This window comes from Rhinolophus hipposideros (assembly GCF_964194185.1).
Source record: "Rhinolophus hipposideros genome assembly, chromosome: 4".
Lineage (NCBI taxonomy): Eukaryota > Metazoa > Chordata > Mammalia > Chiroptera > Rhinolophidae > Rhinolophus > Rhinolophus hipposideros.
This window is the reverse complement of record NC_138050.1, coordinates 99,412,359-99,433,733: the sequence shown is the minus strand read 5'-3', so window position 1 is coordinate 99,433,733 and position 21,375 is coordinate 99,412,359. Positions and strand designations below refer to the sequence as shown.

The 21,375-nt window shown below is 38.5% G+C and overlaps 1 protein-coding gene across 1 annotated transcript in view; it reads left to right on the top strand.

The window, feature by feature from the left end:
* The window catches only part of VWA8 (von Willebrand factor A domain containing 8), a 298,600-nt gene that overhangs the window by 34,881 nt on the left and 242,344 nt on the right, over positions 1-21,375 (top strand). Inside the window, exons 5-9 of the mRNA XM_081046044.1 lie at positions 10,162-10,329; positions 15,411-15,575; positions 15,938-15,987; positions 16,774-16,882; positions 18,902-19,006. Of these exons, the coding sequence (XP_080902170.1) occupies positions 10,162-10,329; positions 15,411-15,575; positions 15,938-15,987; positions 16,774-16,882; positions 18,902-19,006 (597 nt within the window). The remainder of the gene's footprint in view (positions 1-10,161; positions 10,330-15,410; positions 15,576-15,937; positions 15,988-16,773; positions 16,883-18,901; positions 19,007-21,375) is intronic.

Sequence of the window (21,375 nt, the reverse complement as noted above, 5' to 3'; positions counted from 1 at the left end):
AAGAAACCGTAGATGAAATTAACGGTTCTGAAATGTTGGCCGAAGAGTCTTATGCCGATTTCTTAATTTTCAATTACTTCCTACTAGTTTTTATAGTAATTTGATTTTTTTAAAAAAGAATTAAGGGGATTTTAATGCAGGAAATTCTCTACCGCACTTACTCTTCTCAATCTAAAGTAGGGAAAGGTGTATCAAACATAGGGAAATTAAATATGTGCTTCTAGGAACTAAAGCTGTTTTGAGGGGGAGAGGTGGTTCTTAGGGACAGATTGCCAACTAAAATAATATTTCAGGAATATTATAATGAATCTTGTTACATGTTTCTTGAAACACATTGCTTAAAATGTTGAATATTGTTCTTCATTAGGAATACCTAGACAAAAAAAAGGACAGAGACTTTAAATAAGGAATTCATAGAGAAAGTATTTTAAATGTCCAATAAGTTCGTGACAACATGCTTAACCATTTTGTTTACAAAAATAAAAATTAAAACACTAGTGAGCTGCTCTTTTTCCTGCATCTCTCAGATTGGCAAAGATTTAAGAATTTATACATGGCTATTGCTGATGCGGAAAAAGGGATGAGGAAACAGCATTGCTGTCGATGGGAGCATAAATTGGTGCAATTTGAAAGAAAATTGGGCAGTATCTATCAAAAGAATACATTGTGACCCAGCAGTTATGTTTCTAGCAATTTTCCTTCCAAATGTTATTCACACAAAGATTGCAGTTATCGATACAAGGATGTGCATTGTAGCCTTGTTCAATATTGTATAAAAGTATAAATGAAAACTGTAATGATGTACATTTATGAGGTAAATAAAAAATGGCAAGTAGAATTTTCTATAGCCTTTAAAAAGAATGAGGTGAATCTATAGGTAGTGATAGGAAAGAGGTCCAGAATGTAATTGAAAAAAATAAGTTGCAAGACAGTATAAATAATATCCCATTTGTGATAAAAAGTAAAAATACATATAGAACATTTGTATATACATTGAAATTTCCAGAAGGATACACAAGAATCAGTTAACAGAGCTTACCTCTGTGGAAATGTGACTGCGCCTCTGGGATGAGGTGAGGAAGGAATTTGTATAGTTCTTTAAATCTGGAGTTTTTGCATGAGCACACTATTACTCTGTAATTAAAAAGTAAAGTATAATTGTAAAAAAACATGGAGGGAAAGAATTTTTGGGGACCAGGATATTCCCATTGTCACATAAGTTACTTATTAATTACAAGAGGGAAAATGTACTTGAAATGGAAAGATATGGGTGTCACCTCCTTGATGGTGATCAAATTTAGCATCAAATAGTAGGAAAATCTGCGCTCAGATTTTTAGCCGTTAAAAATTAATCCTTTGTGGATGAAGCACGTAAGTACATTGTAAAGAACTCTTCTTTTATTTACATGATGCCAAAGGTTCACTTCCTAGATTATTTTTAATTACAAATAGGAAAAAATACCTTTCCAATGCCTGCTTCTTTTCTGGACCCAATGAGGATGAGAATGAGGGGGTGGGATTTGAATTGGGATAGTGGGGCGCTGGTGAGAGGGATTAGAAAACAAGACCACAGCCTAAGTAGAGGTGAGGAGATAGTAATACATTTAAATGACAGGGAAAGAACTGGCTTTGTTTTGTGAAGTATGGATTTAAAAGCATATTTTTTGAATGGATTTTCTATTTGGATTGATTGTTGCAAGGAAAGTAGTGATTTTTATGTTTGTAATTTTAAAGACAGCTTAAAACTTTGGCTGTTCAGAAAGCTCAGAAATTGAGTTGTTTTAGGTAACTACATTTATCGATGAGCTCAGGTTTACTTCTTGAAACATGAAGTAACTTACCTAGATGAAACTCGGCAGTATACCCTCCTGCCATTCTGAAGAGCATATTTTCATATCACATCAGTTTCACAGTTTATAAAATATTTAAAGTGCTCTATAAATGATGGTAGTATTTTATACTGTTACGGTTTCCTGGGGAATCTGACCGATGATGACGAATATCAGTTATTTCGGAAGCCGTAAAGCACTGACACCTCCAGAGTCTATGATTGAGGTGTAGGATTGGTTGGTTTTTTTTCCACATTGCTTCAGACTGTTTACTGAGATTGTATCTGATTTTCACATTTTTTCTGTCATTTCCTGGCAGTTAATATTCCTTACTGTTTGTTCATAATCAGATCCTGTCAGTTTTTGCTTCAAGCCATGCAGCCCCATCAGACCCAGAGTAAAACCCAGATCCTCTAATACGGCCTATGACACTCTTCAGGCCCTAATTTTGTCACTTCATCTCCTTCCCTCTTTCTCTTGCTTTGTAGACTCCAGCTACAGTGGTCTTCTTGTTCTCTTAAAAATAGGCCAAATGCTTCCCAGCCTCAGAGCCTCCGTACTTGGTATTTCCTCCCCGAGGTATCAGCTCCCAGCTGTGTGTATTGCTGTCTCCTCCTCAGATTATAAATTCTCAGGACATTTTAGCTGAAGTCATCACTGATCAGGCCTGTCCCCTTCCATATGTACCGCCTTTCCTATTACACAGTGTAATCTTCTTCAGAGCACCTATCACTCTCCAAATTTACCTAATTATTTCTTTGTTTCAGTGTTTATTGTCCATCTTCCCCACTAGAATGTAACTATCTTGTTTTTCTCTGACACCAAAAAACTGTCTGAAATATAATTGGCATTTATATTTGATGATAGATTTCTCCTCTGGATAATCAACCTTGTTAAATTTTCCGTAAGTGAAGGGTACACAGGCTCTGGGTGACACCAGGGGGCTTTCTAATGGAAGTCATATCTGTCTTTTTGTCATCTATTTTGAGTCATCAGAAGGAATAATTCCCATCTGAATTCTCCGTAGATGAAGTTACCAGTTGATTACCAGCTGGTCATAAAAGGTCTTTCTTTATATTTATTTAGAATTTTCTTTATTTAATATTCTTAACCGTTGAATTTGATATCTGGGGTCAAGGGAGGGGCAGTATCTCCATTTACCATCAGGTGATGCCTGTACCTAGATGGACCAATGTAAATGGAAAAATACCTGTGGTCACTTGCTGGGTACTGGGAGAGAAAGTTTGGGGTTTTCAGTGTGGTTGACATTGTATGCACATATGAGTGATGTCCAAGTAGTTACTAATTGACATTTCAGCTGGAAACCTTGGAAAAACTCCCAAGTCCTAATTGAGGGTCATGGCTGCCCATCTCTGCTTATTTTCATGCAGGATTAAGGATGACTGATGATAATGTAGGAGGTTAAACTCCACTGCTACTCCCGAAGGTCAGAATTAGGTTAATATTAATTATTCTGTTGTGGGGACTTGGTATTTTCTTTCAAAATACTGATTATTTTTTCTGATTGAAAAAGTCAAATGCTCATTTTATAGATATATAATATAGTATTTATCAATGAACAGGTATTTATTGAAATGTTATGTCAGGCACTATCTTGGTGCAGAGGACAAAAGACACCAATTCCTGTCGTCGTTGAGAAAAAAACAAGAAACGTAGTAAAGAAGGGTAATATAATAAATGCTAAAGAGCGTAGGGAAAAGATATAAAAAGTACTACTACTTGTTATCTTCCCCTTCAAGACTAACAGCGTAAGTTTTCTGAATTAATTTCTATTATGTATGCCTATATGCATATTTATTTAATCATGTATAATTTTTTTTAAAATGGTGTACAGCAATGGTGCACATAAAATTTTATCGTCTGCTTTTTTCAAAACCTGATATTTTATCAGGAGCATCTTCCTGTGACATTAGATATTCCTCAAATATATGATTTTCAGTGTCCAAATAGCTTTTCATGAAATATGTGTTACGTTATTTATTTAACATTCCCATTTTATCCACATTCCCATATTGTTAGTTATTCAGGTTCTTTCTAAATTTTCAGGTATAAATACCACTTGGTGAATATCATATTAACTTATATCACATTATATTATAAATACTATATTATATATCTATTATATCTTGCTATTAGCTCTGATTAGTTTTTCAGATTTGAATGCTCCAACTCACACTCTCATCAGTGCATGATGAGTGATTGCCTCATGGATTTTTGTCAATATTGACTATTTCCATGTGTTTACTTTGCAAAATTAATACGCTTTAATTTGCATTGGCTATTGCTTCTGTAGATGTCAATAATATGGAAAAGGATAGAGGGCCTGATGAAATAAATAAGTTAGAGTCAAGAAAGTGTGGAAATTTATACCATGCTTATCTTTATAAATATTGATTACAACTTATGCACTTGTTGATGTGAAGGTAATTTAAATATTTTTTATGCAAGAAAAGAAGACTTGGTTAAAGAACAGAAATATGAAAATTAATATGACTGATATTATGACACCTATGGAGGAATAAGGAGACTAAGATATTTTGCTACCTCATTAATATTCATTTGCCTCAGACGATAAAATAACCCCAAAAAGCCTAATCATCAGTATTCCACCCCTTTAAAAATCTATTACTGTTGTGATTTTTTTCTTACTTTACTTATTACCATTCTCATTATTAATTTTTTTTATTGCAATGTGACACCAAGGAGAGGAAGACTTTAAGTCAATATACAATTGCTTGGATTATTCAAATGTAAGCTAATACAAATTAGCTAAATTGCAAATAGATTATGTTTAGGTTTTATGTCTGATTGAGAGGAGATACTGTTTATCCCCAGAATAATTTGGGGAGTAGAAAGCCAGGATGGGAAAGTTCAAATGATTTTCTTTAACCTTTTTAAGCCAAGAACTCTTTTCACATTTGCATCTTGTTGATTTGTTTGACACAAATACTGTGAAATTCCATGATGTACATTTTTTATTAAGTATAAAAATGCACTTTAAACAATTACATAACATTTACATAACATTTTACTCTATTCTGTTTGGGCTTATTTTTAATTCTCTCTTATTAATAGAAAAAAATAAGGATTAACTTTTTTAATGACTGTTTAACTATTACGGGTCATCCAAAGCAACTCTTAATAAATTGAATGATGGTGCTATTGATCAGAAAATAAGATTTTTATTTTGTCTAAATTCCTTTTACTTATTTTAACAAATAGGGGAAACCATTTACTTGTAAACTTGATTCATTTGTGCATACTGAAGCCACTTTCCACCTCTAACCACTGTTAAAATTACAAAGTTGTCTTTCAGAAGTTCATTCATAAGTTAAGTATGGGAATTCAGAAAGCATCTCCTACAGAAGCTAGGCTGTTGAGAGTGGCTGAATTCTGTACCGGATCCTTTGCGGCCATATTGTTATAAAATGCTCCAGTTGTCCCTTGGACACTTGGGGAAAGTCTGCTGTTCCCTCTGGCCTCTGTGTTAGTCACCACTCAGTCCTTGGCTCCTACTCATGTTGCTGTCTTGCTCAGGCCAACTCTTATCTACTCATACAATGTTAACTATTTGACAGATTTGTGTAATTCATTTAAAAAAAATCAAGGGAGATAAAAGTCACTTTTACTGAGGAGACCTCTGTTGTGCTGCTAGTGCATTTAATTCTCAAAACATCCTTGGGAGGGAGATGACATCCTTAATTTACAGGGGAAGTCACTGAGTCTGAGAAGGCCCTGGTCACATAACTGGTGACGAGCAGAGGTGGAATTCAAACCGGCATCTGTCCAATTGCAGAGCTTAGATTTTTTTCTACCGTATTATGCTGCTTCCTGAAAGAGCAGTGATGATGCCAATGGTGGCAAGGATGGCAGTATCCGCAGTAGTCGCAGCCGATCCTTTCTCAGGGGCTCACTGTGTGCCCCAGATTACCTCGTTTAACCCTCACCATCCTTAGTGTAGCTTTAGAAAGAAATGGAGGCTCAGGGAGGTAGAGTGACTAACCTGTCACCCACAGCAGGTAAGCAACCAACAATCAAGCTGATCCTATTCTGATATTTTAAAATAAAGAACTTGAAATGTAAATTTCTTTTTTTTTTCCTTTTTCTCAGTGCTGTTACACTGTAGCCATTTTGAGTAACTTGAAGCTCTTTGCAATTTATTTTCATTAAATTATGGCTGTATTCATAATAATTTATATTCTAATAGATTTGATAGCTTTATATTTTTTCCCAGTGCTGCTTTGATTCGTAAATAGTGATACGTATTGTATAATACCCCTTGAGGATGTTCTCATTTAGGAAATGAGGACACAGACCTCCAGGGTAATTGTTTGCCTAAGGTCTTAAATCAGGAGCAAATCTAGAGCAGGGACTTAGGCAGTTTTTGATTCTAGGCCATGCAGCTGCTTTTATCTTGAAATCCTTTGTGTCCACATGTTGGGTTGTTAAAGCTGTGATATGAGATGGGTTGTCCAGAGGGATCTTGCTGCATTTTTTTCTGATTTCTATTGGAGAAAATTAGGTCCCTGGAAGTTCTGTAGTTTGAAGGGCAGGAAAGGATCCTTATTGTTGATCTAATTTCTACTTTGAGAAATGATCACAAGTATTCATTCCACATAAAATATGTGTGCACTGCTCTCTTTTCTTATTTAAGATTTCACTAGAAAAATTATACCACAATTATTTTATTTAAAAATATGTATGGAAAATTTTGAAACATGTAGCTTAAATCTTTCATGCTGACAGTTAAACTTTTTCTGTTCTGTTCTTGTATCAAGTGTGGGCATAGGTAATAATAACTGTTAGCCTTTCTATAAAACCTCTTCCTAAACTTACACAACAGCATCTTTGAGTGGTTACATTTTTGTTCCATAAACACTGAAAGTCTGCTGCTGTGAGCTGCTTTTGTACCAGTGACATAAAAGACAGGGTTCTCACCATCTTAAGACCTGAGAATCCTGCTGGGGAGATGAAACAGGTCTAATGAGAAAACTAGAAAAACTGTGTTGTGTTTCTACACTTAAGTGCTGAGCGAACACAGGGCAAAGGGGGCATCAGTATGGGGGGTGGGGGTGGGGAGAGAAGGGGGAACAAGATGTTTCTGCCTCTGTTGAGGGCAAAACTTGTAACAGTTATTTTTTTTCTCTCCAACATCTCCAGTTAAGCCAGAGGTTTATAGTATAGTACAATACGTTGTTGATGTATTCGAGTTCTTAATGGACTTACTATTCAGTTGTTTCTCACATTCTTCTTTACAAATGTGATCAGGTTGCATTACCAAAGTTTGGCAGTGAAAGTATCTGAATCATTTTATAGACTATTTTAAGGAAGAATCAGGAAGCAAGGTAATACTGAAATAGTAACTAGTATTTTTGTCTGTAAATGCAGTGATTCAGATTTTGTTACTAATGACATTTTCTTAAGGTTTTCTCCTTTAGCCAGTATCGTTGCTTGCACACACCCTAACCTAACCTTAACCCTAACCCTAACCTTTACCCTTATCCTTACCCTAACCCTTACCCTTACCCTTACCCTAACCCTAACCCTAATCCTAACCCTAACCCTTACCCTTACCCTAACCTAACCCTAACCCTAAGTATAATATTTTTAATTTGCATATGCTCTGGGTCTGTAACCAAATAACCAAAGGGCAAGTTGAGAGGAAAGTTAAAGATCTTGGGTGATCCTTTACATGTCACTTTTTTCTTTTCATTTTTTTTCAAGAAATTGTACTACTGTTATAAGTTTTGTAACCTTCTTCTTATATTCTTATCTTTGGACCCAGTCACACTATAGAGCATCCATTCTTGTTGCCACTTTAAATTATGTGTAAAATAAATAATTTAATGCTGAATTAATAAGAAAAAAGCTTGGGAGGATTTAAAAAATATTTTTAGTAAAGTTGAGATAACTCACATAATTATGGATATTACTGTTGAAATAGACTTTGCAGATGCCATGATTCAGTCTCTAACTTCCGGCGTGGAATATCACCTTGAGGGTAGCTGGAGACTGGAGACATTGAAATCTGGTGTCTGCTCCAATGAGTCCTTTTAGTAAAAGTGCAGGAAGAGAATGAAGGCTGCCATTGGGATGCTGGCAGTGGGAGTGGAATGAAATGGTGGATGTTTACAGGTTACACATATATTGTTTGAGGAATCAGAAGTAATGAGTCCTAGGTGATGGGAGAGTCAATGAAACTTTCATTGAAATAGACACCAGGATGAATGCCTAGTTTAGGGAAGAAGTCATGTACTTGATATGATGAGGTATGTTGAGTCTGAACATCAGTCAATATGGAGATGTTCACAAGGTATTTGGAAATGTGAGTCTGGAGCCCAGGAGAAAGTCTCGGGTCACACGGCGCGGTCCTCAAGAATAATAAAATCAAGAAAATGAGAAAGTCTTATCTCTTGTTGCCCTTAATGTACATGACACAGTGCCTGCCATGTAACGGGTACCTAATGAATGAATGTGGATTTGTCAGAGTCGCTTACGTCTTTGCTAGTGAAATAGCTAAGAAAAGAAGGAGAAAGGTTAAAGATAGGACCCTGGGCAATGGTTGCTTTTTAGAGGACAGGCACAGAGGAAGGGCCGTGGAAAACAAGGGGAAAAGCAATTTGGGTAATGTCCAAGACAGAAATGAAGCACAAGAGAGGATGAAGGGAAGAGGGTTGAAAAGGAAACATGAAGATCAAGAGAAAGCCTGATTTGAGGCAGTTTGGGTTTCGGTGCTTTCAAGTGAGTGGTTTCAGTAGAGTAAGGGTAATGGAAGTTTATTAGAGGCAGTGCCTCTGTGGACTATTTTTCAAGAGGCTGGAAGATAAAGGAAAGGATAAAAAGCTATCAGGAGACTGTAGGTTTTCTTAAAGTACAGACATGCTTGTAGAAGAGGGGGAATTTGAGAGGGAATGCAAATAAGAGATGGTATAGTTGCTGGAGGAAGATTTTGGAGGAGGTGGGAAGGATGCCCCTAAGCTCTAAGTAGAAAGGGCTAGTTTCGGAGGGGTAGAAGGGGTGAGTTCAAGAAATACTAAAGAAATTAAATCATTAGGACATGGCGATAAAGTTCATGTAGGAGGTGAGATAGAAATGAAGATCCTGGCACAGGTGAATGATGGTTCCATTTTCAATAGGGAAGTAAGGTGCATTCAGTGTTGGACGGGGAGCCAGAGGTGCTTATGGAGTCTGGCTGGAGACACCAGGTGATGGGACTATATGGTCAAGCTTGGGGGAGCTCCGGATCTGGGAGTCATTCGCATAAGGGTGGTGGTTGGAACTGTGTGACCAAACAGGATTATTCAGGCCGGACCTTGTAGCGTAAGAAGAGCTGTGGATTAGAGATGTCATTCTGGCATCATCTGCCCGGAACTGGGCAGGCAGAAAAGGAGAAACAGTTTTTCCAAGAGTGTGTAGTACATGGAGGCCAAAGAAGGAGAATTTTAAGGCGAGTTTGACAGTGGAAATTTATTAATAGCAGCATTAGCCCTTTCCCTGTTGTTGAATGTGCAGGAGAAACGTCTCTGAGGGTGTTTCCTTACCAGATTTTCAAGGATTTTGACTGAAAAGTAGTTTTTTTCTATTTTGTTTAGGATCTATCAGTTAAAGATTTTTTGTTTTGTTTTGTTTTGTTTTACATTGTTAGTACTTTTTGTATTATAGTTTTCCTGTCTCTTTTGGGGCCTACTTTAGTTCCTATTTTTCTCTATTAAACTTTACTTGGAATTCTTATAGGACTATCATTATAATCGGTCTATAATAGGCCAGTGTAAAACCTGAGCCTTTTTCTGTTTTGGTAAGTTTGTAACCTTGGCAGCTATGAACATTACAATAAACCTGAACTCATTTTGATGGCGACTCTTGCTTAAAACGTTACGGTCTCCATGCATTCTCACCTCGCTGACGTGATCCCCTCAAGAAGCTTGTGGTGTAGATGGGGCACATTGTAATCATCATTTCTCTTTTCTAGTTAAAGAATCTGTTTCCTCCTTTGATTATGTTACCGATTCAAAGATAACTCTTAGTTTTCTTTTTCACTGGGCATTATTGGAAATGTTACAGCTGAAAGGAACCTTAGAGATCATTTCTTCCAATGTCTTTATTTTACACATGGAGAAACAGGCCAAAAGAGAGAAAATCACTTCCCTAAGGTCACATAGGCAAATAGAGCAAAACGAGGATATGGGACGCTGCTTTCCTGATTTCTGGTCCTTACAATAAGAGTCACAAGTATAATTTGCATTACAAGTAAGAGGTGGCTGTGCACTGCTGTCTTTGATATTCTCGGATTGCTTTTGTTTCCTGGGAATAGTGTGCAGTTCGTGCAGCCACAGAAGGCAGAACGCTCATCTTGGAAGGCTTGGAAAAGGCGGAGAGGAATGTCCTGCCGGTTTTGAACAACCTGCTGGAAAATCGGGAGATGCAGCTTGAAGATGGACGTTTCCTCATGTCTGCTGAGCGTTACGACAAACTTCTCCAAGTAAGAAAAGAATTTGTGTGGTTTGTCTTAGCTGCTGAGCTGTGAGTAGTGCCATTTGTTACATAAGACATGATCGTATCAGAAGGACGACACACTGGCAGGTGGCCCATATGTGTCAAACTGCTGAAGTCTGGTCATGAGTTTTATAGGCTCTTTTCATATTTGCAGACCTTATTAGAAAATGCCCAAGGTTTTTGACTTTTTCTTGCCAATCTAATAGCTATTCTTTCCTTTTTCTCTCCTTTCAAGTCTTCTTCCCTTTCTTCCTCCTTTCCTATCTTCCTTTTTCTGTCTCTCAACAACTATTTACTAATGGCTTCTAGACAGTCGTGGGAATACAAAGCTGAAAAACGTTCAGTTCTTGGACTCGGGAAGCTCAAAGCCGAGTAGATACTGACAGAAATAAGTAAGATATTTCAAAGATACCCTGATGGTCCAAGCTACCAGCATCTGACGCCTGAGCTGTAAGAACCTCCTCACTACACCGCCTGCTTCCATCCTCCGTGCCCCACAGTAGACACCGGTCGCTTTTAAACGTGCGAGTCAGGTGGTCCCTCTGCTCTAACCCTCTACCAACTTCCTGATCTTCTCAGGGTAAATTCCAAAGTCCTCGCAGTAGAACAGCGTCTTGTATGATGTGGGCCCCTTCTGCCCTGGGGCTTTACCTCCTCTGTCCCTCTCCTTTCTTACTCCACTCTAGCTCCCAGAATTCTCTTTCCTGTACCTTAAACATGCTGGATAGGCATGCTCTCCCTTACGGGTGGTTTTCACGGGCACTTCTCTCTTCTGGAATGGTTTCTCCCAGACATCTGCCTGGCTCACTCCTGGACCTCCTTCAAGTCTTTGCTCAAATATTATTGTTAATGGAGCCGCCCTCACCCTCCTATTTAAAATTGTAATGTGCCCTCTGTCCCCACACTCCCTTATCTATGCGTTTTTTTTCCATAAAGTCTTCCAACATCCTGCACCATTTACTTACTTATGTTTTTAGTTCATCATCTGCTTCCCTTGACTGGGTTATAACTTTCACTAGGGAAGGGATTTTTGTCACTGATATTGTCTCAAGCTCTTAGAGCAATGCCTGGCTCTTGGTAGGTGCTCAGTAACGACCAGGGGTGTCAAAAAATGGTACACATTTTAAGAGATGTTATCTACGTGTTACTTTTCGAAGTTGAGTTGAGTTAGAGTAGCAATGTGTAGTGTGGCGTTCACTCAAAAGATGGCGTTAATCAAATGAAGGCTCGCCTCATTCATTGTATTACAATTTTAATACAGTCTTTTCTTAAAATGCGTATACTTTTTTGGCACCCTTTGTATTTGTTGGATGAATGAGGCAGTTTGTTGGATGGATGAGTAAGGGCAATAAAATCTTTAAATTCTGAGATGCAAGTGCGTGTAAAGAAGGCATCATCAAGGGAATGTGGGACTCCTCAAAGACTTTGGAGAAGGGGCTCGTGTGATGTCCCAAGAGGGTGAGGAGACAGCCCTGTCAGTTCAGCAACAGCTGCCCCACACTGGATTCCCCTGGCTAACCAAGTCTCCAGGGACGGCTGGCTCCGCCTCTGCAGTGGAGCGCTTGGAGTACCTCTCGCACCTGCTCTGTGGACATTCATATGTGCCACTCTCACTACCCCGAGTTGGTTACAGATTTCTCAAGAGCAGGATCTGTGTGATAAACGTCTTGATCCTGCTCCCAGGGAGCCAACACAAGCCCAGAACACGCTACGCGCTAAATAATAGGTGCTACCACCAGCGGGTCTGATTGAACCGATGCTCCGTGACTGCATCTAAACATTACTGATGCAGTGAGTCTGCTGTGTGAGTCTCTTTTCTCGGAAGCCTGTCCGGCAACCCTTTTGGTATCTTGTTTCTTTACTGTTTATGGGACATCCGAGATGGTGTTTTCATTGTGCAGTATAGTTGTTTTCTTTTGGATCTATGTAAAGATGGTACCATACTAATATAATTAGAAGGGGGATACTTGGGGATTTAATCAGTAAGAAAAGTTAAATTCAATCATTCTTATTGTTACAATTAATTTGTTGACACGATAGCCTTTTTATTACTTTTTTAAAAAAATCTTATTTTAAATGTTAATTTATATTTTGTAAATAATATAAATAAATATAAATATAAGAATAATAATTTACATTTGTTATTTAAAAAATAGGCAGTTAGTATACAGAACATTTTAGATACTTTTGAAGTACAAAATAACTATTATTTGCCCCCATGTAGTTACTTGCCACTTTTAGTAAGTGATTTGGAAAAGAATACTGAGATTATGGAATCATTTTTTTTTAAGTATAGGAGTTACTTTATAAAAAGAAATTTGACATATTCTTTATTTGTTTAGTAGAATTCTGTGCAAAGTTATTGAACTTGTTATTTAGATAGGAAGTTGGCACATGGGGTCAAAGGGTTTTAGTATACACGGAATACTTATTATTATTAAGTGGGAAGGATGTACCACATCTTTTCCCAATGTAAATATCAGTATAAGTATATATATTTTTTATTTATTGGTAAATGTGATTTCTGTATGCATAGACTCTGTCTCATGAGAACCACAGAATTTCTATGATAAAAGGATTTCAGCACCTTAATTAAACCCTCTCTTATTTCTAGCTAGATTCCGTATACTAAATTTGAATATCTCAAAATGTTAATGGTTCCATGGAAGTGATTATAGTAGAATTTTGTTGTTATGGAAACATACGATCGGTTTGTAAAATTTTTATTTATATTCTGATTATCATTTTTGTATAAGTGGAAAACAGAAATATTCAGATCTCAGAAAAGTGTCCTCTTGGTTTCTCAGACAGGGTGACAGCCAGATTCTTGTTTCCCGGTGCATGTGACATAGTGTCAGTATCAGTCCTTTTAATTCAATGTAGGATCATGATTTTGGTTATGCTAGAAATAATTGGTCGTTACGGTTTTAAATTATTTCATGCACTCAATCTCCAGACACTTGTTCTATTATGTGCTAGAGGTGATAAGTCCTTTCCAGAGTTTGCATCCAACGTGAGACAGTCATGTACAGAAGTCAGTGCACAGACATATAATGACGGAAGCTTGTGTAGGACGCAGTGGAGGGCTACAGAAGTGGTTCCAGTGGAGGGAGGGGCCCATTTTAGTGATGATATTGTTGGTACTGAGCTTTGAATGATACCTGCATTTACGCTGTGCAAAGTGGGAAGGGTTGGTGAATGACTGTGATGTGTCTGGAGAGCCCCAATTGTGACATGGGCTGGAGCACAGAGGCAGGGAAGGCGGGCTGAGGGGCTGGTGTGCAATGGTTGCTCAGACTGGGAGAAGCAGACTGAATCTGGCCACGAAAGGACCTGAGTGTCATGGAAGGAGTTTTGGCCCTGTCCTGGGGGCCATATGCTCTGCAGATCTGCTGAAAGCTGAGGAGCTGTCTCTCAGAATGTGCACATTCACATAAACTGTGTCAGCTCTGTGGATTCTTCCCTGGACAGTGAAGAACAACTGATGAGCTCAGGCAGAGATGGAAGGAAAGGCATTTAACAGGCGCCTGCTATGGACCAGTTGCTTTCACATATATGATCACACTTAGTTTTCGTAGCAGCCATAGTAATGTTGGTGATACTTCTCCCACTTTATAGATGAGAAAACTGAGGCTCAGAGGGTATAATAACATAACAAGCTCTCGGTCACTTTAGTGAGAGTTTGCAGCAGCACTTACACCTCCAAAACCTGTACTGTCTCCAGTCTCAGTTCCACCATCTACCCATCGCAGGACCATGGGCAAGTATGTAACTCCTTTGAACATCGGTTTGTTCACTTGTGAAAAGGAACTAAATGTCTGTTTGGATTCTGGTGTATGTTAAATGAGAAAAGTTCACGGCAAGTGCTTACCATGTAGTAAGTTTTCAATACACGTTACTGATTACTGTTCATATGCCTTGGTAGAAGTATCCCCATCAGCACAGCTACCTGTTTAAGGTCCAGGCAGGCTCTGCTCTGCTCTGCCGGGGCTCTGCCCTCCAGGACCACCTTTTCCATCCTCTGCTCTGAGCCAGCGTATTTCCCTAGCCTCCTGACCCTGGTGCTCTGTGTCACTGAGCAGGACTCACAGTCCCGACTCACCCCTGTTTTGTCCCTTGTTACAGGAGATGCTCCTCCGTTAATAGCAGTTTTCACGTTGTGAGCCTTCCTGGCAGCCTGAGCCCGGTCTCACTTTGCTCCATTCTTTGACATTTAGACTTTGAGAGTATTCTCAAGTACAGTTCACTGAGCAGTCAGCGCCTAAATTCCTTAGCCTGGCAGCACTCGCACTTGTAGGCTGTATCATTCATGCCGTAACTTTTAAAAAGATTTTTATTAAAAAATATAGCTAACATATATAACGTTATATCAATTTCAGGTATATACCATAGTTGTTCAACGTTTATATACCTAAAGAAGTGATCACCATGATAAGCCCAGCAACCATCTGACACTGTACAGTGCTGTCACAGTATTATGGACTACATTTCCTGTGTTGTACATTACAGCCCCATGACTTGTTTGTTTTATACCTGGAAATTTGGACCTCTTATTCCCTTTCATAACTTCCCCCCTTTTTGTAGTTTTTCAATTACAGTTGACATTCAATATTATTTTGTATTAATTTCAGGTGTACAGTATAGTGGTTAGACATTTATATAAGAAGTGATCCCCCTGACTAGTCTAGAACCCACCTGGCACTAGACATAGCTATTAACATATTATTGACTGTATTCTTTATGCTTTACTTTACATCCCCATGACTATTTTGTAACTACCAAATTTGTACTTTGTACTTCTTACTCGATTCACCTTTTATCACACTGCCCCAAGCCCCACCCATCTATCACGCCAACAAATCCAGTACCCATCTGGCACCATACATAGTTATTACAATATTATTGACTATATTCTTATGCTATACCCTACATCCTCATAACTAATTTTTAACAACCAATTTGTACTTCTTAATCCCTTCCCATTTTTCACACACCCTCTCAACCCGACTCCTGTCTGGCAAACATCAAAATATCCATGCTATAATTTTTGATCTTGTACTCTTTTAGGATCATACCAAATCAGAAATGGATGCTTGGAAGATTGTTCGAGTTAGTGAAAATTTCCGGGTGATTGCCTTGGGCTTGCCAGTGCCTAGGTACTCTGGGAATCCATTAGACCCCCCTCTCCGTTCCCGATTTCAAGCCAGAGATATTTATTATCTACCCTTCAAGGTCAGTAGGAACAAGAATAATTTATTTTTTAAACAGTTTTTCTATTTATAATAAATTCAATTACTGTAAAAATGTTACTGTGTTTGTAGATGTCCCCCTCAGTAATTAATGGAAAGAAAAAGGAATATAGGATGAAGAAAATCTCAGGAAATGTGGAAGGAAAATTATTGTGGTATTATTTGTCTGACAGTTTTAAAAAAGGCTACTTTTTTTTTAAGAAAATGACACATATCAAGAAATTATTTTTTGTTATTAATTACTTAGTGTCTGCTTAATGAAAAGGTTGGATTTGTCTATAAAACATTTGCTTTTAATCTGTTGCATTCTTTATTAATTGAGTTTATGTTTCTATGTTATTTTAGGACCAACTTAAATTGTTATATTCAGTTGGACCCAATATTTCTGCTGAGAAGTAAGTACTTAAGCTATACACTTATGTATTTTGTATAACTATCTGGACACTTAACAGTGATTTTGTTTTGCCCACTCATTGATTTGATTGATTCATTCGTTCATTCATTCATTCATTCAACAACTTTTCTTAGTTTTCAGTAGTTAGGGTAAGTGCTGATGATAAAAATGATAAGGAGGTGATAAAGCTATCCAAGATGGTAAAAATTTGATCTTTGCTGGCAAAAAACTCAAGGTCTAGTAGAGTTTAAAGATGTTTGAATACTTTAACATAGTATATAGTAAGGGCCATAATTTCAAAGTATTGGGGGTTGTTGTGGTTGGGACTTCAGAAGGGGTTCATAAAGGCATTCGTACTTGAGATGGGTCCTAAAGAACGAGTAGGGTTCTGCCAGATAGAGGATGGAATAGTGGAATTTTAAGATTTTTTCTTTTTTTTAATGGCCTGGGATATGAGAGTATATGCCTCATTCTTGAGGCTGTAAAAATCTCCTGGTGGTAGAGTTTAGGTTTAGATTGAGAAAGATGGGAAGTGAGGCTGGCAGGGCCAGGTTGTGGAAAACCTCACGTATTGTGATGGATTTAAGAAACATACCTGTGTATCTAATCAACTTCTCAGTTTTATGGGATATTGTAATTGGAGCTGTTGTTCTTTAGGAATTTAACGGTACATGTCATCTTTTCAGATTAATTCAATCGGCTCAGCTATTTATGTTAATAGATTTGTACACTTTATATATTACAACTATTAGAATAAAATGTAATACCACTTATTGTTTTCCCCTAGAGTTTCTCAGCTTTTGTCCTTTGCCACCACTCTCTGTTCCCAAGAATCTTCTACACTGGGACTTCCAGATTTTCCTTTAGATAGTTTACCAGCTGCCGTTCAAATCCTGGTATGTAAAAGATAAATTAATGACTGGTGTATCCAAATGTGGCAAAGGAAATTTAAAAGTTAATCCTTAGAGATTAATCACTTCAGTTTGCCTTGTCATAGTATTCTGTAAATATTGTAAGAACTTATTGTGCAGAGCAGCCAACTATACAGAGACCAGTGGTGTGTTCTGAGCCCTTAAAAAGACTTAAACATTAGAGGGGCGAAGGTAGATACGCAACTCAGGTAAGTGTTCCACCGACGCAAGGACGTCAGCCCTCTCTCTCCGGCGGAGGGAAGCTGTAGGGTCATTTGTGCCTCAGACTTGCCCCAGCCTGAGGCAGGGAGCTGGGGCTTTCACAACCCAGCATCATCAGTCACTAGTTAATGGTCATCCTGGTGGACACAAATCCCCAGGCACTCGTTGTTCTCCTGGCCTGCGAGCAAAGCTCAAGGGCAGTTTCAAAACACTGAGGAAAACACGCAGCAGCCGGCTATTGGAAGGGAAAGCTGGAGGCACAGAAAAGATAGAATTGGACGTAAGGGGATTTGGTGGGGCACTGACATTGTCACTACAGTTTCACAAAGGTCATGAGAGTAGTGTCTGGAGTGGGGGAAAGGCCCTCTGGGTAGAGAGAACACGTCCAAAGGTGTTGAGTCACAAAAGGGCCTGGTCTGTTTGGAGAATGTAAGAAGCTGCGTCACCAAAGCAAGCATGTGAAGCGAAGAGAGATGTTAAAACCTTAGTGTGACATGTGTTGCATGGTGAGTGAGCTTGTCTGGGTTTTACGCTGTGAAGGAAAGTAGCCCCCCAGACGTGAAGTAGGTGACATGTGTAGCAATCAGATTTTTGCTGGAAGCAGGTACCTCTGTGGGCAGTGAGGAGCAATGGCAGAAAGGGAGCAATGGCTGCATGGGGAGTGTGTGGGGATGGCGGGGATGGTCAGTGGGCGACTCTGCCAGGAGCACAGTCCCAGGTACCTATCCTACCACTTAGGTGAGACTTATTTTCACACTCTTGTTGCCATTTATGTGATGTTTCCTGAGAGTCAGTAAGTTAGGTTTCCTGCGTATTGCTCCCACTGTTCTGTCCCACTAAAACAGCTTGTCTCCCCCAGCTTACCACATTGTTTACTTTCCGTTCTTTTTGTTTTCACTCAGAACATTTTACTTGGACAATTGTCAAATCTAAAGAAAAGTTCAGAAATAGTAAAATGAACATCCACGATTCCTTCAGTTAGAATCACCAGTGGTTCACATATTGCCATATTGGCTTGCTCTCTTTTTTCCCCAAACCATTTGAAAAGTACATGGCAGTTAATATTCTTACATACCTACTTCAGTCTGTAACTTCTCAGAATTAGGACATTCTCCTATGTGACCAAACACCATTATCACATCCCTCAGCGTATGAACTGTAATTCTGTATCATCCAATAAACAGACCATTCTGAAATTTCCCTAATTGTCCCTGTTAGTAGACTTTTCAAAGTAGGGTAAACGGAATTCGGAAAGCAATTTGATTTGGGAGGAAGGATTTGCAGATAATGAAGACTTTCTAAGTTTGTGGTTATAACTTTGAAGCTAGGTGGATGTGGATGAGATTAACTCAGATTAGAAATAAAGATGAAGGAGAAGGTACTTTGGGAAAGTAGGGGAGGGAGAGGAGTTCAGACATGTAGTTTCAGACATGCTGAGTGGGGGTCTGTGGGGTATGCATGTAGTCACGTCTAATGTGCAATTGAGAGTTCAAGTCTAGAGCTCAAGAAAGGGGCCATGACTAGAGATAGAAACATAGAAGCCATCAGCACATAGGTGGTGACTGAAAGATGGGAGTGGGTGAGTTTACCAAGGGAAAGGGTGTGGAACAGGAAGAGAAGAGGAAATAATGAATATTTGTTTATGTAGACTTCTGGGAAATATGAGTCATGTATTGGTTTTTGTTTATAAGGCAATTTCAGTGTCATATGTACATTTCAGGTAAATTTTCTGTGATTTATGTTAGATGGTCCTCATTCCCATATGTTTTTGCTCCTAAATAGGATTCCTTTCCTATGATGTCGATCAAACATGCAATCCATTGGCTTTACCCGTACACTCTTTTACTAGGACATGAAGGGAAGATGGCTGTGGAAGGTGTTTTAAAGGTAAATATCTGCTTTACTTCTTCCCCTCCCCTTCTCTCCCCTTCTTTTCCCTCCCCCCATTTTCCCTTCTTGCCCCTTTCCTTCTTCCCATCCCTCCCTTCCTCCTTTCCTACTTTTCTCCATCTTTCTTCCTTTCCCTTGCCTTCCCTTGCTTTTCCTTCTCTTCTTTTCCAGGCATGGAGGCATGGGCCTGCCAATGATGGAGTAAGCTAGTACATAGGTGGTTGGTTTGATTCAGAGATTGGTTACATTGAGCAAATAAGTAAATAAATTGAGCAAACGAGTGAATATATTAAGGGGAATAAGAGCTGCATTTCTCACTGCTGGAGAAGGAATGTATAAACATAGAAAGGTGGGATGAATGAAAGGACTCAGATATTACATTAGAATTGGAGAAATCGGTATGAACTCATTTTTTTCAATATATATAAGTAGATAGATATAGTAATAGATATCAGTAGTGTATATGTACGTGTGTACCTACACATTTTCTAGATCCATCCCCTGAGAGGGCCTAAAAGCGATGACACTCCGATGGCAATGATCATACCATGTGCTAAGACATTGGTTTCTAAATATCATGTTTCCCTAAAAGGAATCAGGACTCGTTGGAAGTAGGGCTGATTGAGGGTTTAGGACAGGGAATGTATACGATGAGTCTGGACCATCTTATTACGCCTGCAAGTAAGGAAATGTGTAACAAATGATGCTGACATCATTGTCAGAGTGATAGAGGAGCCAGCTTGGAGTGGCTGCCCCCCCGTCAAAATCAGGGACAATTTTAGGATCAAAATAAGTATGATAGTAATCAGTGATAACCCATTGAATAAAATAGGAGTCCGTGAGTTCACACTGATATAAATGAATGGATACATACATGGGGAACAAGGGAAAGCTTCTCCTAGTAGAATGCTTATTAATAAAAGCAGAGGACTTATATACATAGAAAGATCATCATTTGGCAACCATCAGCCTGGTGGTTGATTTAGGCAGGAGTCATCAAAGGATGTTAAAGCTAGTGAAGCTTCTATGAGGAACAGGATATTGGCATGATCTAAGAATGTCAGCCCCCTCCCTCAAATTCTTGATTGACTACAAAACAGGAAGATGGTATTTCTATAGTAAACGTGGCCAGGTGGGATGAGTGCACCTCACATGCCTCCGAGTGTCGTGTAAGAACACTCAGCATCATTTGTTGGGATTTCTGGCTAAGAATTCATGGTGTGAGTTTGGCCATGATGAAATATTATAAAGACTTAAGTTGAAAGGCCTGTATTCCTTGGAACTGTCCAGCCATGAAAAACAGAAAAACTGTTTCAGATTGAAAGAGACTAGAGATATGACAGCTAAATGCAGTGTGTTCCTGCATTGGGTCCTGGATCAGATTGGAAAAGTGACATTGTTGGTTCAGTTGGATAAATTTTAAAAGGGTCTGTGTCTGGATAGCACTATTCTATTCAGTTGTTCTCTTGATTTGAAAGTAAAGCTTATGTGGTGATTATATTGGCTTGAGTTCTTGTTTTCAGGAAATATGAACTGGAATGTTTAGGGACGATGGGCATCATATCTGCAGCTTACTCTCAAATGGTTCAGAAAAGACCAATGATTGTGTGTGTGTGTGTGTGTGTGTGTGTGTGTGTGTGTGTGTCGGGGGCGGTGGTGGAAGGAGAAAGGAACAAATGTGCTAAAACGTTTACCACTGAAATCTGTGTAAAGGCAAAATAGAAGTTCTTTATACAGCCGTGTCCTGCAACTTTCTTACAAGTTTGAAATTACTTCAAGATGCAAAATTTTAAGAAATGAATGAATATCCAGTATAACTTATTTCAAAATAAGAAAAAAAAGTAAATATCTACTATAACATTAAGTTAAGATTTATCTGCCTATAACTTAAATGAAAAGCAAGCATTTTATATAAAAACATGGAAATTGCTATAGAGCTATCATTTAAAGTAATGAAGCTCTCACTTTTGTCATAAGTGGTTTATAATACACAGAGCACTGTTTTCCACTGTTTTCTTTTAAAATACACGTGGCATAATTTCCTCTCTGTGTAGTTAATGATAGTATTTTCTAAAGGGCCAGTTACACTATATGGTGTAGTGTTGACCCTTGGCTGAGATAATTAATTCCAAATTAATTCCTTTGTATAAAAGACAGTTTTGTTTCTCTTTCACACTTTGGCTCAAGGTACAGATTTCTAAGGAGTAGGTAGCATGTGTACACCCAGCTGTTGTGGCTACATGTATAGACCCTTTGTTTTCTGGAGGCCAGAATTTGACAACCTTAAGCATGCAGAATGATGGCTGTTTCTCCTTTACCCCCAATATGCACAGGGTCTCTAGGAACTCAGAAGAGTGGAACAGATT